This window comes from Onthophagus taurus, chromosome 7, assembly GCF_036711975.1.
Source record: "Onthophagus taurus isolate NC chromosome 7, IU_Otau_3.0, whole genome shotgun sequence".
Lineage (NCBI taxonomy): Eukaryota > Metazoa > Arthropoda > Insecta > Coleoptera > Scarabaeidae > Onthophagus > Onthophagus taurus.
Genome location: NC_091972.1, coordinates 9,668,388 through 9,685,083, shown reverse-complemented (window position 1 = coordinate 9,685,083; position 16,696 = coordinate 9,668,388). Strand labels below are relative to the sequence as shown.

Genomic DNA, 16,696 nt, shown 5'->3' with positions numbered 1-16,696 from the left:
AACCGTTCCACTGGAATCCACCCTAGGAACTTGTACTCTAAGTCATGATCGACTCAATCCTCTTCTAGAACTCTTCTTTGTTTCTTTCATCAACTGGGACTCTACCAATTGATCCATGACTGACTCTCGAGTTCTTCTCACAAAAATCCACAATTCCTAGGAACTCTTCCATGGAACTGCTCCAAGAAAAAAAAACTTGTTCTTCTTCCCGTCTGAGATTTTAAACCCTTGCGTTCCGAAAACTAATTACTAAACAATCGTTTCCATTGGCAGAACAACTCGGATAGTCGAAAACGTTCCGCACTAAATTAATGTAGGGGAGAAACCATTCAGCGTTTTGCAGGCATAGAATTTGAAGGGTAGTAGCCGCATCAAGACTAGAATCTTAAATTACGTCGCAGCAGTTGAATAAGGACAATACGATTGAATCACAAAGATGAATTCTTAAACGCTGATTCAACAAGTTGCGATTGCCGTAGAGTAGTAGCAGCGCAGCATAGGTTCGCTTAAGAAAATCTAAGTGATGAATCAAGTTCTTTGCATCATCGCTGAACTGTAAACTAACACCACAAACACTCATGGCAAGGGATTACCAAAAACCATAATGGATGACTTATTTAGATAAATATTTAGGCACAGTTCCGAAGCACGATGAATCAATTTGTCTAAATCATAATTAATATAATTCTGAGCAGTATGCACTTGAGGAAAAATGAAGGTAAGTGTCATCAGCATACATATGCATATCGCAGTGTTAAGGGGTATCTTTCATATAATTTTTTGTTTAAAACCTTTTCTCCTCCAAGTTATAACCATCTAAAGTTAAGGGAAAAATCTGCAACTTTCTTATCCCTTGACATCTTACAACTAACAAATTGTTAGTTTGGTCACAAAAAACACATAAAATAATGTTAAGATCAATTTGACATAACTTCATTTTTTTGTCTAATAATAACCAATCTCTGAATTAATTCACTTGAATTTCTTTATTTAAATCAAAATGTAGACGCATTAACGTGGCGATTCGAATCTCTTGGGTTCGTAAAATTGATACAAAAATCGGTTTAGTTCCGCTATTGATTAAGAGATGTCGCAGTATACTTCATTTCAACGATATTTATGCATTTTTATTTTTCGTACCTATCTATTACACGATATGAATAAAAAAATTTGAAGGAAAATAGTTAAGTATATATTAATGTTGACTGTATTTATTTTGATTGTAAATATTTTATTATTACTTATCTTATTTATTTATTTTGTTTTTGACCGTAAGAACGTAAAAAACTTTGTTTTATTTATAATATTTCAGAAATATATATGACAACAAGGTTCCTTATACCTATTATTGCGTGGTTCTTTGGTAAGGTGTTGTTTTGTGTGATATTTGCTGCAATTTTTATTGTTATTTTTTGAATATTTATGAATCTATTACGACTATAAAATTAATAGAACTTTGTTGTATTTTTAAGAGTATTTTCGTAATGACGGTCATCAACTTCTCAAAATTATGAACCAAGGGGATGAACTCTTCAAGTGGTTCAAAAAAAAAACACATAAATCAGTTGCCAATCAAACGAATAACAAAGCAGAGTTACATGTCCCTACTAGCTAAGCTAACCTGTGGAAAAAGATTAAACTTAACGCAGAGAGGTTCGTTTCAGACGCGTGCTTATGTGACAGGACTTCATTAAATCGATAACTAATTTAAAGTAATTGATTTGAATACACGCGAATGGGGTCATACACGATTTTTTTTTTATTATATTTTCTGAAAGTTTATATAAAAATATAGTTACCGTTATTTTTTTTTTAAATATTTTGAACAAAGTCATTGTTAAAAAAATTATTGAAAATTTATATACCCATTTGCGCTTTTAAAATTCCCGCGTTGATGACGTATGATTCTCACTTTTGCGTCCCCTGCTACCCGCTCAAATGCGAGAAAGAGATGAATGTCATTTAGGTTGTAGTGAAAAGAGATAGAGTGTTTGTAGGTTATGTTTATTATGTTTTGTTCATGGATGTAATAGAGACACTCTATTACATCCATGGTTTTATTTTGACACTGTCACACCGCAAGCGCTATCTAACGGACAATTTAACTTGTTTTAGGCAGTGCGGTTCCTACGTCACAGAAAAGCCGCGAAATTATTTCGTTTAAATATTTGCTATTTTTCACTTCAAATTACGCAAAATATAAAATTGATCAAAATATTTCTTTTACTTTGTGTTCATACATATACTTGCATATATCGTTTGACATAAAAATTTTCTCTAAATTTAATAAGTGTGTATGACCCCATTACTGTAACAAATGTACACTGTGTTAATTAATTATCGTAACCACGTGACCCGTGTCATATTGGCTGCATATCTCAATATGTAGTGGTAGCTCGGATAATTTTAAATTAGTAACCACATCGATATATCGATTTTATGTCGATGAGTAACCAGATGTTGACAACTGATCGTACGTTATTGTTGTGATTGTCGTACGCTTTGCGAGTTTTCGTATTTTCTTTATTCTTTAACCGTTTTTTGCTGTCTTTATATTTTTCTAAATAGTTCTTTTTAGAACTATTGTTGTTTCTAGCGGTTGGTTTAAGCGGAAAGTCAATAAACAAATCAAAATAACCACTACTTTCAACATTAATGTCAATCTACAATGGGTACACTAAAAATTATTTTAAATAAAAGGACAGAAAGTTAGACTTTTTTTTATATTTAAAATATTTTTTTAATAATTAATATATAATCTAAATATATTTTAAACGGCTTTTATAGTTAATGATGTCGCCATCGTTTTTAGAAACTTTCGTTGCGTTGCAATACCAATCTGTGATATTGGTTGCATACTTTACAGGGTACGATAATTAATTAACACACTGTACATTAATACACAGAATGATTCAAAAAACCGCTAACAGACTTTTAAAGCAGATAAGACATGAAAAATTAAGATGAACAGTCTTAATATACATAGGCTAGTAAATGCCTTCTTAATGAGATATAGTGGGTCAAAGTTTCTTTAAAATAAAACATTATCTGCAATAAAAGGCCCTTTTTTAAGTGGATTTATTAAATAAAAACAATTTTTCCCCCAACTTTAGAATGCTGTAACTCGGTGGGGAAGTTAAATGAATCTTTAATTTTTGCTCCTTGAAAACTTTCGTATCAATTTAGAAACATTCTGTATAATTTATGTAATGTAATGTAGTTAGATAATGTAGATAGATGTTACTGATACAGATTTTGACAAAAAGGCGAAAATATGACGACCTGGAGTGGCACTAGAAAACAAAGTATGTTTAAAACGTTACAATAAAAGAAATAACATTATTAACTTAATTTGAAATTCAAAATATTGAGTGACAAAGAATCGATAGCGCCATCTATTATTACGAAGTTAAACTAAGTTGAATTTAATCGAGTTATGAACCAAAGCAACATTGGCAAAGTTATAAATTTAAATAATTTAAAACTTAAATGAGGTTAACTTCGATTTCAACTAAAATCGAAACTTTCTCTGGTCACTTTTCACCCAAAAACCTCATTTTTCAAAAACGATAAATAAAACGCCAATAAACATATAAATTAACCACTTTATTAATATCTACAAGTTAAAAACAATTTTACAACCTTTACAGCTTGCTTTTACATAATTCTTAAAAAATAACGTTTTATAATAAAATTAATTATCTTTGTGTAATACGTGTTCTTTTCTTTTTAATTTGTTACTATGTTTTTTTTAAACATTTCCGTTTAAAATTTGTCCAGAAAATCTTTTATACGTCCTTCTATGCATATCATCGATTCTGTCAAGATAAAATGTGCCTTCAAATAGTTGCGAGATGTCTCCTTGAGGTTCATAAGGAGCTTTATGGCAATTTTCTTCGCGTAATTGTAAAATAGCGCTAAATTTTTCTGGCGAAACGCAGATACGTTTATTGTCTAAAGTATCTCTAATCGGTTTTAAATTATCTACAATTCGTTTTAAAGCGTCGGGATTGTTCTTGACTGTAATTGAAAACATCGAAGACGCTAAACCCGATCCGTAACTAAACAAACCTATTTTATTACCAGATAATTCTTCGGGCGTTTTTGAGATTAATAATGAAACTAATCCGCAATAAATAGATGGGGTGTACATATTTCCTACTTGATTAGCTATATAAAGCGAAGGTTTCGTTTTTGATTCGAAAATCTGTTTTGTATATGTCATAAAACTTTGTTCAATTTCGCGATTAAAATAAGTCTCGTTTAATTTAACATCTTTAAATTGCGAGAAATCGTTATATTTAGATTGATCTGGATTTTTTATGAAATCATTTAACGCCAAACGTGCTAAAGATTTTTGAACCAACTTACAATAAGGAGTATGAAATAAAATCGCGTCAAAGTAATCTAAATTGACCTCATTACCTTTTAACCCCATCTTTTTACAATAACCCGAATAACAATTATCCAAAGCATCTAAATAACATTGAATCGATAATTTCCCATCAACTTTTGGATATTCAGAACAAAAATCTGGTTTATAAAAATCATAAGCATGTCTCATATAACTCGCTCTAATTCCTCTATCAAACACCAACGGGGCGTTTGGTCCAATTAACATTGCCATAGCTCCTGCACCTCCTGTTGGTCTTGCTGAGCCCTTTGCATAAACAGCAATATCTCCAGCAACAACCAAAGCATACCTTCCATCCCAAGCTGAACTTTCCACCCAAGATATTGAGTTGAATAATGCTGATGTACCTCCATAACATGCATTTGTGGTGTCGACACCTTCGACATCAAAGCAACCTTCTTTTTCAAATAGCTCCATCAATACGGATTTAACACTTTTTGATTTATCAACTATAGTCTCCGTACCCACCTCCAAACGACCAATTTCACTAAATTTAACTTCATATTTTTCAATTAAACGTTGTACAACGGTCATACACATTGAATTGATGTCTTCGCGGTCTGTACAGAAACCCATGCGGCTTTGGCCGAGTCCCACGGTGTATTTACCGGCAGAAACGCCATCGAATGCTTCCAATTCAGTTTGGTCCACGTAAAGTGAAGGAAAGATGAGTTCTATTGCTAAAATACCGACATTTTCTGGCCAAGACATGATGATTTTATAATTAATTTAGATAGGTTATGTAAAATTAACTCAAAAAAAATAAGGTAAGGAACGATTTTGTGGTGACTTTCGAGGAGAAACTGAAAGGAATTTGGTGCGTACGTTCGTTTTGTAGTGTCCCTACCACTTTTTATCTTCAAACATAACCTCAAAAAGTGAATTGTAATTAAAGCTAATGTTGAATGTAGATGGCGCTTCATTTTGGTTATATTTAATATTTTTTAATATTTAATTATTGTTTAATTTTAATCGTTTCTTAATTATAACCTACTTATTTATTATAATCAATTTATTTTCAATATTAGTTAAAATTAATAATTATAATTTTGAATTATCGGCGCTAATTTCACGCTAATCTCAAAGAGTATTAATTTAACAATTTTATATTTAAACGTATTGTTAAATGTACTTAATTGTTAAATAAAAACTGCCCCTCGGTTGTATTACATTTTGCCATTAAAATAGACCTTGAATTTCAAAAAAATAATGTATGCACTCGAAAACAGAAATGAAAAAATGTTTAATGCAACGAATGTCAATATAAATGGCAAGTTATTGTTATGGAAAAGGAATAAAATAGAAAAATAAATGTTGCAAAATAATAGCAGGTTTATTAATGAATTTGTAAAACACCCAGATATCTAACACACACATTGATTACATATCCGCGTTCTACTGAAAATAGAAAGTAACTTTCACGAGTCTTATGTCTCTGAATTTCACTTTCTTTTATCATCATCAGGTGCTGCAATAATAGTAAAGAAAAATAACAATAATAATAATACTATATTAAAACAATAATTCGAGAAATCACGGAAAAGAAAACAATAATAAAATAAATATTGAAAAGAAAGTTTTTTTACATCATCTGGTTTATTTTCTTTCTAAAATGATGTTTTAGGGTAAGGTAAATATTTAAGTTTACCTAACATTGAAACGTTCCCGGAAATTTCTAAACGTCTAAGAGTTGGTTTGTTTTTAAACAAAAATGTTTAATAAATAATGGAAAATCCTGTCTATATTAATTGCTATTAATTTGTTTGATTCGATGAAATTACAAAAATACTTCAAAGTGAGTAATAATCATTGAAATTTTTATTTTTAGCATTGAAAAGGTGACCTATGCCATTATTACCATAATAATAAACAAAGAAAGTTTTAACATATACCTTTCAATATTTTTTTTAACAAAATGGTTAAAATAATATTTTTTTAAACTGGATATACTTTACTAAAAAAGTGAAGATTTATGCAGCGTTCAAAGTTCAAGAAGAACATTGATAAAAACCAAAAAAGATTAAGATAACAAAACGTATTATTGGTTTTATAACTTGGGTTTATCTTAATATTATCTGATTATATGGTTTGAACAAAATTTAGGTGTACCATTTTTAGCGACATCTGTTTATAAAAAAGTTAAATTAGTATTCAACGTTTATAGATTTCTTTTTAATACGAAACCAGCAATAAATCTAATTTCCATATTTTTCTTGATTGTTGCTCACATTTTTATTATTTATTCATGTTAATCACATTAAAACAGTAATCGAATCTCTCATGCTACATGAAATTATTTAATCCATTTATTTCAGCCTATTCTTTGATTATATGATCGGCATACTTTTTCCAATTTTTATTGGTAACATTTTGGATTGCGTCTAATAAAGATTTTTTAACATCTATCAATTTAAATGTTTTATTTTTAGAATCCACCTCATTTTTTATTAGAGCCTATATCAACTCAATTGGATGTAACTCCGCATGTTTGGTGGTAGCTCAAATCACATCATGTTTTCTTTATATAAAATTTATTTTAAGTAAACTTTGTATTTCTTTCTTAGTTGATGATGCAGTTAGTATTTTCTCAATCTTACGACTGCGGTATTAATTATTAATATTATGATTAATTGTCCATTTTAATAACAGGTGATTTTTCTAATACATTTGAAAATATTCTTCAATTACTTTCGCATTCATGTTTTCATTTATAATCTTACTTAAATCAACTTTTCAGTACATTATCTTTAGATACGAATTGAATTATTCCAAAACTTCATGCACAAATCATGCCCACAAGATTTTCTTTTAATAATTCCCTTTCTAGAAGCTTGAAATAAAGAAGAATTAAACAATGATGAATAAGTTATATATATTTACACTAATCATTCAAGTTAAGAATGCATTTGCTACTGTTAGCCAGAAAATTTGTTTTAAATAATTAAAAAGAAATAAAGGTGTTTTAGATTCATTAATTTTTATTTCGTCAATAAAATTTTCGATATAACAAAATTTATAAAAGTATAAAACTACCTTTCTTTGTATAAATTACATATAAATTATTGCAACTTTATATACTTTGTAATAATAATTGTACATTATTTCGTTAAAACCTTTTTCTAATCAATATCATTAGGATATAACTGCCTTTCGCCTTCATGTAAAAATATTTGTAAAGCTTTATATAATAAAAACACTCCAAAAACACACTTTTGTTGTTGATTCCACGTAGCTGCAACCCCATAATAATCCCCATACTTCTTATTCGTTACATTTTCCAGTTTTAAGGCATGTATCATCGCCGCTTCACGCGTGTATGCTTCGACCGGTATCGTATTTTGAAATAAATGTAAACAAATCACCCCGTATTTATCGCTCCAAATATTTCTTATTCTTTTCAATTTTTCACAGTCTGTTTCAACATCTTTATTATAAGTTCTTACGGCGGAATACAAATGAGAGTATGGTCTGGATCGTTTTCCTTTTCCTACATAAAATATTGAATCGAGAAACGTTCGCCAAATTTCACTTTTATCGAGTTTTTCGTAACGATTCGGCAAGTTTTGTGTTATTCTTGGGTCAAGAAGAAGGTAGGTGAATGAAGATTTCGTCGTTCCTTCGCGCCAGCGACGTGATGGATCCGGTGAAATGAACTGGTGTCTCATTTCATCTTCTAATTCAGAATATCGGGTTATGTTTATTGACGTTAAAGGATCTGTTAGTGTTTTTTGAAGCTCCCTTGAATAAACTATAAAAAAAATTATAATTAAATAATTATTTTGATTATTTTTGGATGTGTACTTGTTTGAAAAGATTTTGTTGAAAATCTTTTTAATTGTAAATAATTCCTTAACACGTTCATGACGTGACCTAAACTACTAGATCACATTAAAAAATGTAATCTTGTTTATTGCAAATCGCATTTATTCGTAAATAGAAAATATTATGGGAATAAATATTTGTTTAGTGACGTTGGGTGGTTGTTTTCTTGATTGGTAATTCTAAAGATAGATTCACCATGGGCTAGAACAGCTTGGTATATCATTTCAATATTGCAAAGGCCAAGGATACAATAATAAAACCAACATGTGATAATGGCTCTATAGTTCTTAAGTCTAACTTACTCACCTTTTTTATTATCATCTATATTTGCAACAACCTGCTCTGGATGTTGCTTAATATGATACAATTTCTTCAAATAGACTCTTTTAGTGGTTTTTGTAATTGGACCTGGATCAAATCCTTGTGCTTTTAACTCTTTTCTTAATACATCAGTGTCATAATCAAAAGTTTTTGGAAGTGAAATTTGAGATAAAGTTGTAATAACACTTTCATTTCCATTTCTAATACAAAAATATATTATTAAATAAGTCTTTGGTAAAAAAATTAAATACTTACGCACTAATTGTTGGCGTTAAAACCCTTTTTTCATACAAAACAACACCCTCCTCATCATCCGTATACTTATAAATTTCAGAAATACTAACAAAAGTTGCATCTATACTACTTTTTTCTGTACAAATTGATCCAATGTCGAAAATATTCCTTTCGAATTGGTTTATATTTAAATCCATTGAACCGTCTGTACAAGTACAATAATCGCTACTACTGTCTTTATTTGCATTTGAATTAATTAATTTCCTATCTAATTTTCTATTAAAATCGTCGTCATATAAACCTCGAGTGTTTTCTTCTTCCGATTCCGGAAACGTTAATATTCCACTTTCACGTGATGATTCTTTATAATCACAATCTATAGAAGAACACGTCGAATCAATTGGAGGTTTTCGTTTATTAAATTTAAATGAACCAGTTGATTTTTGCGAATTCTGCGACGACGATGATCCAAAATCTAATGGATCTAAATCTTGCGAATTACTATCTTGATAAGAATTTGTTGGATCCTGACTGTTACACCAAGTTTGAACGTAGTGGGAATTGTTCCGTAGTGGAATTTCTTTTAGTTTTTTCATATCAACCTTTTTCGTGTTATTTGAGACGATTTCCGGTTTGTATTCGCCGATCAATTGGCCGCTATTAAGCAAAACCTTATCTGAAATGAATCATAAATTATAGATTTTTATAAAAACATTTAAATATTGAATATGTTTAAGTTTAATTTGATGTTTGACGCTTGTTAATTATGAAATAATAAGCAATTAAATAACAGATAAGAGTATAAAAATATGCTTTTTTTTTTGGTAAATAAATTTTTTAATTAGAATTTAATTATTAGAAGAGATTAATTATTTTAATATTTAATTAATGTGTAGTTTTTTTATGGTTGGAAATAAGTTTAAAAGTGGGATTATTTCTAACCTACATACGAACATTGTTTTAAGACAAAGTTCCTTTCACAAGAAATCCAGTTAATTCTGGCCTGAAAAACTGAACTGATAACAACAAATTACGTAAAATACACTCTTAAATAGATGAATATAACCGGAAAGGTTACGAATGAGCGATAATCTTTATTGTTTCATTCATTTTTAATGTTTCGATTTAAAAAAATCATTATCAATTTTAATACAGTTAAACGTCGAATAACACGGGGAAGGGAGTGTCAGGGAGTCTACCAGGCTTTATATTTATACCAAAGATGGTAGAATTTAAGAAGACTACTACATCCTGGGGACAGGTACACAGCTCGAAAGGCCCGTTCGTGACGTCACGCATGGGTAGGCAACTACTATTTCACAGTTTCAATTAACAAATGATTAATTAATTGTATTCGTGCTTTGTAATGTTGTTAGTTTGAGACTTAAACTTCATAACTAGAACCACTAGAACTAGAAACATTTGAGATGTGCGGCTAAATCCAAATGTTTCTAGTTCTCGGTCTAGTGTTAGTTCTAGTATTGCACTAGCACTATCACTAGAACTAACACAAGACCTAGAACTAGAATCATTCGGGTTTAGCCGTCTTGAGAGACGTGCGGCTAAATCCAAATGTTTCTAGTTCTCGATCTAGTGTTAGTTCTAGCATTGCACTAGCACTGTCACTAGAACTAACACAAGACCTAGAACTAGAATCATTCGGGTTTAGCCGTCTTGAGAGACGTGCGGCTAAATCCAAATGTTTCTAGTTCTCGGTCTAGTGTTAGTTCTAGTTTTACACTAGGATTATCACTAAAACTAACATAGGACCTAAAACTAGAATCATTCGGGTTTAGCCGTCTTGAGAGACGTGCGGCTAAATCCAAATGTTTCTAGTTCTCGGTCTAGTGTTAATTCTAGTATTGCACTAGCACATCACTAGAACTAACACAAGACCTAGAACTTGAATTATTAGTTCTAGTTTTAATTATTATTTAGCGTTAGATTGAATACCCAGAGATTATCTATGAACATGGAATAGAGCACCTTGAGAAAATCGAAATTATCTTCACCTAATTTAACATAAACAATTTTAATAAATTAATTTTTTTGAATATTGTGCATAGTTTTGGAATAAACTTTCTTTAATTGAATAAAATGTAGTTAATTAAGAAAAATAAAAGATATTGTTGTTTGATTTTGTTATTTTACTTGATAATAATAGCGACAGCAGAAGGAAAAAAATGATTAATTGTTGTTTATATTACTTATGTTACCACTTCATGATGGTTAATTTAATGTTTCTTATTATAGAACGAGCGTAGTAAAGATATATACGACGACGAGTTTAAATCGCAAAAGAGATTTATCTTAGGGCTATTAATAAACTCCCTTATCGGACACATTAGCGTCTATCTGGACAAATTAATAGCCTCTTAACGTAAACAGAATCTTCAATTCAAATTTACAATTAATTTTTTTATCTTATTAGATAAGTAGGGAATATTGACCTATCCAAATTCTGATTAGGAAAAAATTAATAATTAAATGTTTTCGTTAAAATTTCAATTCGAAAAATTCTATTTATACGTACACAAATAAATCGTCGATAAGACGAGCGATATATGAGGCAAAAATAATGGAAAATTAAGCATCCGCTAGGACGATTTTTTTTTAACATCGAATATAAACACAGCGATAAGAATTTGCCGAAATCAAGCAAAGACAAATTACATCTCATTACGCCTCGATTAATTTCCATTTTAACACAATCTTTTTTTATTATTTATGAGGCAACATGAATCTCTTTGGTAGGCGCCAGACTTGCGATGTGATAACCAAGTTATTAGATGTCACTTAAAATAATGTTTTTACAGACTCCGTTTGAACTTTGACAACAAACGAGAACTGGATGGGACGAGTCTCGAAGTAATTATTTTTTTGTTTCTGGGACGATCGTGTGTTAATAATAGAAATAAAATGAAGAGATTAAGATTTTTATGTATATAAAAATCCGGGTTTCGAATTAAAATTAAAAAAAAAATCAATTTAGTTTTAAGAATCTAGAACAAATACGATTACAATTATTATCGTTTTTTAATTGTTTTTAAAAAGGTGTTTACATAAAATGATTAAATTTTATTTGAGACTTGTTGTGTTCCGATTTACGTCATTTTTTTGATTATTAAATCAATTAAATACCAATTTTCATTTTTTTATTAAACAATTATAAATGATTTTTTCAAAAACAACACATTTTTATCACCTATCTAATTAAGTTAATTGTTTAAAAATTATCGTGTCACATTTTACCTGTAAAAATAATCTTTCAAAGGTCAAATCCGAATCATGGGAGTTAACTTTTTTTTTTAAATGAACTTTAAAACCATTACGAACAAATAAGATTATATATATTTTTAAAATGTATTTTTATAATTTTTAGCGATTTATTTATTTAACTTGTTTACTAAACTTAAAATGATTAATCGTTGTTTTATTTTTTTTTGATTCTATTGACAATTTAAACTTTTAAATAAAGTTAACTTTTTCTAATCCGAAAAGAACTTTGTATTTTATAAATTAATTATGAAATTGAAGATGAAATGGAACACTATAAATAAGTTCGCATGCGTTTTATACATTGAAATAAAATAAAAAATTCGTGTTTCAAAAATTGTGCAAAAAAACTCAGAAAAGTAGTGAGGTGCCATAAGTGCCATAAGTATTGAGCCGGTTGAGCAACTTCTATACCAGGGCATGGGACAGATAATGAGTTCGGATGGAACGGAAAATAGGAAGTTACGAATGCACAGCAAGGATAATGAAAGAGAGCACAAAAAATTAACTGAGCATATTTGAAAGGAAAGGATTAAGAAGAATATTGAGGCCAATAAAAAAAACAATACATGGAGGGTCAGACTGGTACGTTTATCAGACTTCAAAGGTTGCAATGGGCAGGACATGTTAGCGGATGGAAGAAAGAACTTTATCAAAGAGAACTCTCAACGCTAGAATGCATAGGAAAATACCGGTGGGCAGACCCCGAAAACTCTGCGACGACTTATCTTTCTTTATGAAAAAATTCATTGTTTTAAACAAGTCAAGTCGTAAAACCTTACAACAGATGTAAAAAATGTACAACTAAAATACTAAAATGTACAAACCAGTACTCTATCCTAACAGAGATATTTCCTGGACAGTTGAGAGGGCTAAAGTATTCGTTCTTATTTTAACAACTGTGTTGTTTAAACCATTTGTGTTTTAGTGCTTTCTTTTTTAAATTCTCGAACCTTTTAAAGTTTTTTTTTAGTTTTAAGTTTAATTTTTGCTGTTAGTTTTTATTAACGGTAAGTATTTTTACACTTTATGTCTTCTTTATTATTTTATGTGTATGTTAGGCACGCAAAGACCAAATCTTCTGTAATTACTTTTTGTGATTTTACGACTTTTGTGATTATGTGGACAGCGCGTCTAAAATATCCTACATCTCATCGATTCGAAGGAGCCAAAGGTAAGTAATCTGATATTGAAAACGTTCAAGTTCTTTTAAGAAAGTTCTTTTAAAAAATCGTGGTCAAAATACTGCAACTACTACGCTGTAAAAAATAAATACTTAATTATAACGACGAATTCAATTAACCCTTTCGTTACGGAGTATTTTCAAGATCATATAGCAAACCCATATATACAAAAACGTATGCGTACGCTCTTAGTAACGAAAGGGTTAATAAAAACTTTTATTTAGAAATCAAGGTAGCATAAATGAACCAATGAATGATGAATTGGAGAATTTTCGGTCAACACAAAACACGTATGTAATTCTAGTTATTCTAATAGATCCCTAATAGAAATTCTAGAATTTCTATGAAAAATGGTAATCTTGACCTAGTGCAATAGGGTAAAAGGAATAAAAGCTTTCTATTTGATCACCCTGACAATAGTATGACTATTTATGGGAATATTAGGAATAGGTATAATTGGAATTACACGAAACAATCACGACGGAGACACTAAATCGAATCTACCTGTCCAGGCGAGTCAGCCCAGCTCTTTATGCATCTTCGTCATTATTGTTTTACTTATTCACCAAACCAACTCTATCAAACCGAAAAAGTTTTTCATACCGATTCTATGTGTAGGAATGTTAATTAGGCGTGTTTTTGTATATTAAAACCCGGATTTAGATAACCCAATCTGTATTCATTTCAAATTCATAAAGCTTATTTTTATTTGGTTCCATAATGGCTACTCACAGACTTCAAGTTTGATCATTTTGGGGTGTATTCTGTACTTGGTGACATTCTTTATTTATTTGACATATTTACTGGTTTAATTTATCCTGGTTTGAGATGAGAGAAATATCAGGATTTTTAGATTTATTTCCAAAGATACTATTTCCAAAGCGAAGATTTCGACAAGTAAAATAGGTGGAAAAATAAGGCGCCATCATCTTTTTGGAATCTGATATCCCTGATAACTAGTGCATCCTATTCTGACATTGTCCGTTACATGGCAATTAATCAATCGAAAAAAAAAAAATTATTGAATCACACCTCCGTGACATTTACACCATACGGTCAACTTTCGTGGTTGTAATTGAAACTCTTGAAACATATGTGGGTTTTTGTTGCTGTCCAATAACACATATTTATGCTTATTGGCAAAGCCATTCAATCAAAAATTAGCTTCAACGTTAAAAATTCTATGCTTCAAAGTTTAGCGAACCAAATCTGAGAAGTTTCGGCACTTCAAATGATTAAGAGCTTTCAGTTCTTAACCCTGCAGTGGTGACGTGAAAACTCGGTCCATAGATCAAGCGTATCTGTCGGTCCAAGAGACCGCGCGTCACCACTGGAGGGTTAAGTTAATTTGATCTTGTAAGAATGTAAACGAAGATCTTTACACAAAATTGTCCACAATGCGAATGAATTGAAGCACTTACATATGCTTAGTACTCACTCGGTACATTACAATACCTCAACTCGAATTTATTCATTATAGCATGCACAACCTATCTGGTGGCATAAAATTGTTCAATCATGAAAAACATTGAAGGGTGCGTTCTTATTTAAATACGAAATTGTTATGTTTTTATTGGGAAACCCGTTATGTGTTGATATTTCGGATCAAGGTTTAGATGGGGACGAAGATAGAAATAAAATCAATTGTGATACAACTGGGAATTTCCAATTAATTAGAAACGCTCTATTTACTCAATTTTTTTGCTTACTCTAATACTCTTCACTAACCACTTAAACTTCTAAAAACAGTTTAAATAGTATATTTTTAAATATAAATCAAAATGAACGAATTTATGTAATAATTAAAATTGAACTCACCTAATTTCATTATAAATGTCGGCTTTTTCGTTTCATTAAATAAAAATGTCCGTTGATAATCAATAAGCTCCTGCATAATTCGTACAGCTTCAAGATGTTTTTCAGATTTTGCATAATCAATTGGCGATTTATAACAATTATCGGTAACTTGTGGATCTCCTCCGCACTTTAACAACAGATCCAAAATGTTCAAACGACCCCACGCAGCGGCAATATGAACTGGCGTCAATCCTTCGTCTGATTTAACGTTCGGATCGCCACCGTGTTGTATTATCAATGCAGTGACTTGAAGTGCAAATGATTCCGATTCGTTTCCAATCGTCAAATGAAATGATGAAATTCCTTTTTCTGGTAGGATTAAATTTGGATCAGCATGTTTTTCGGTTAATAATTTAATAATTGAACTGAAACATAGAATACATAGTAAATAATTTTGATTAAAAGATAAAAGAAGGAAAGTTCAGGATGGGGTTGAAATCTTAAATTGGGACATAAAGAGAAGGAAATGGAATAAATGGAACGAAATAAAAGGGGACACATTGATATTAATTAATTCTCACTTCTTCTTAACTTATCTAGAAGCAAGTTAAAGATAACAAGAAAACAATATGCTTCCATTCATAAATAATTGCACTTTTTTTATTCTTATAATTATTTATATTTTCATTTTAAGATTATAATTTAAAAAAATAATTTTGTTTTCGGTAATTAATTTAGAAGAAAAATTTGATATTTTATATTGTTACTTTTATTATTTAATGATTTATTGCAATATCTTTTTATTTAAGTTTAAAACCATATGCTTGATTACTTTCAATTAAAAGGTACAATTCCGAGACAAAATTAAACTTAAATATTGCTTAAAGCTCAATATATTGAGCTTTACGGTATAAATCGTGACAGGCGCCAGACTGCAAACCGCACTACTGGTTGTCATGGAGATACATGTATCTCCGTGACATTAAAGGTACAATTCCAAGATGGACGACAAACTCCAAACCGCAGGCGACACTACTGAGTGAGATACATGTATCTCCATGACATTAATTCCAAGCGTGGCGACACTTCACATCCAAGTTATATACGTATCAAAGTGCCGCATGTCATGGAATTGTACCGTTAATGTCATGGAGATGCATATATCTCCATAACAACCAGTAGTGTCGCCTGCAGTTTGCAGACTGCCGTCTGTCGCAAAATTGTATCTTGAAGCATATCATGACAACCAGTAGTGTCGCCTAACACGAAACTGTATCTGTAATGTCATGGAGATACATATATCGTCATGACAACCAGTAGTGTCTCCTGCGGTTTGCAAACTGTCGCCTATTAAAGCGTTATACCTTAAAGCTCAATATGTTGAATTCTCATTTTTCGCCAACTTTGATTATTTTAATATGATTAATACCTGTCCTAATATGAAATAAACTTACTTTATATCTTGATCTTCAATAGAATCATAAAGTATTGAAGCAAGATAAACTTCCGTGCGGTTTCGACCACGATAAATGTTCATTGTAACACAAAAACTTTAAATTTCAAAACATCAATTTAAGACAAACAATTAAATTAGCAACAATTTAATTCACAAAAAATGACATAAAACACCACAAAATCAATGAAAAAC

General features: G+C 30.3%; 2 protein-coding genes across 2 annotated transcripts; both read right to left on the bottom strand.

Moving 5' to 3' along the window:
* Positions 1-3,587: 3,587 nt before the first annotated feature.
* Positions 3,588-5,219, bottom strand: LOC111424604 (hydroxymethylglutaryl-CoA synthase). The gene has a single exon (XM_023058212.2). It carries the CDS (start codon positions 5,123-5,125, stop codon positions 3,752-3,754), a length of 1,374 nt encoding a protein of 457 aa, XP_022913980.1. The 5' UTR covers positions 5,126-5,219; the 3' UTR covers positions 3,588-3,751.
* A 2,155-nt stretch (positions 5,220-7,374) lies between these two features.
* On the bottom strand, positions 7,375-16,684 carry LOC111424600 (ankyrin repeat and LEM domain-containing protein 1). Its single transcript, XM_023058205.2, has 5 exons — positions 16,503-16,684; positions 15,070-15,473; positions 8,813-9,467; positions 8,543-8,757; positions 7,375-8,162 (listed from the first exon to the last, which is right to left on the bottom strand). The coding sequence occupies exons 1-5, from the start codon at positions 16,583-16,585 to the stop codon at positions 7,534-7,536; spliced, it is 1,986 nt and encodes a 661-aa protein (XP_022913973.2). The 5' UTR covers positions 16,586-16,684; the 3' UTR covers positions 7,375-7,533.
* Positions 16,685-16,696: the final 12 nt, after the last annotated feature.

What these genes read in the sequence shown, in the direction of transcription:
- LOC111424604 (XM_023058212.2), bottom strand. Translation starts at nt 5,125, where the DNA reads ATGTCTTGGCCAGAAAATGTCGGTATTTTAGCAATAGAACTCATCTTT.
- LOC111424600 (XM_023058205.2), bottom strand. Translation starts at nt 16,585, where the DNA reads ATGAACATTTATCGTGGTCGAAACCGCACGGAAGTTTATCTTGCTTCA. An exon ending in GACATTTATAATGAAATTAG is followed by an intron (nt 9,468 to 15,069) that starts GTGAGTTCAATT and finishes GATTCATTTCAG; the next exon opens with ATAAGGTTTTGCTTAATAGC. An exon ending in TATAGATGATAATAAAAAAG is followed by an intron (nt 8,163 to 8,542) that starts GTGAGTAAGTTA and finishes TTTTTTTTATAG; the next exon opens with TTTATTCAAGGGAGCTTCAA.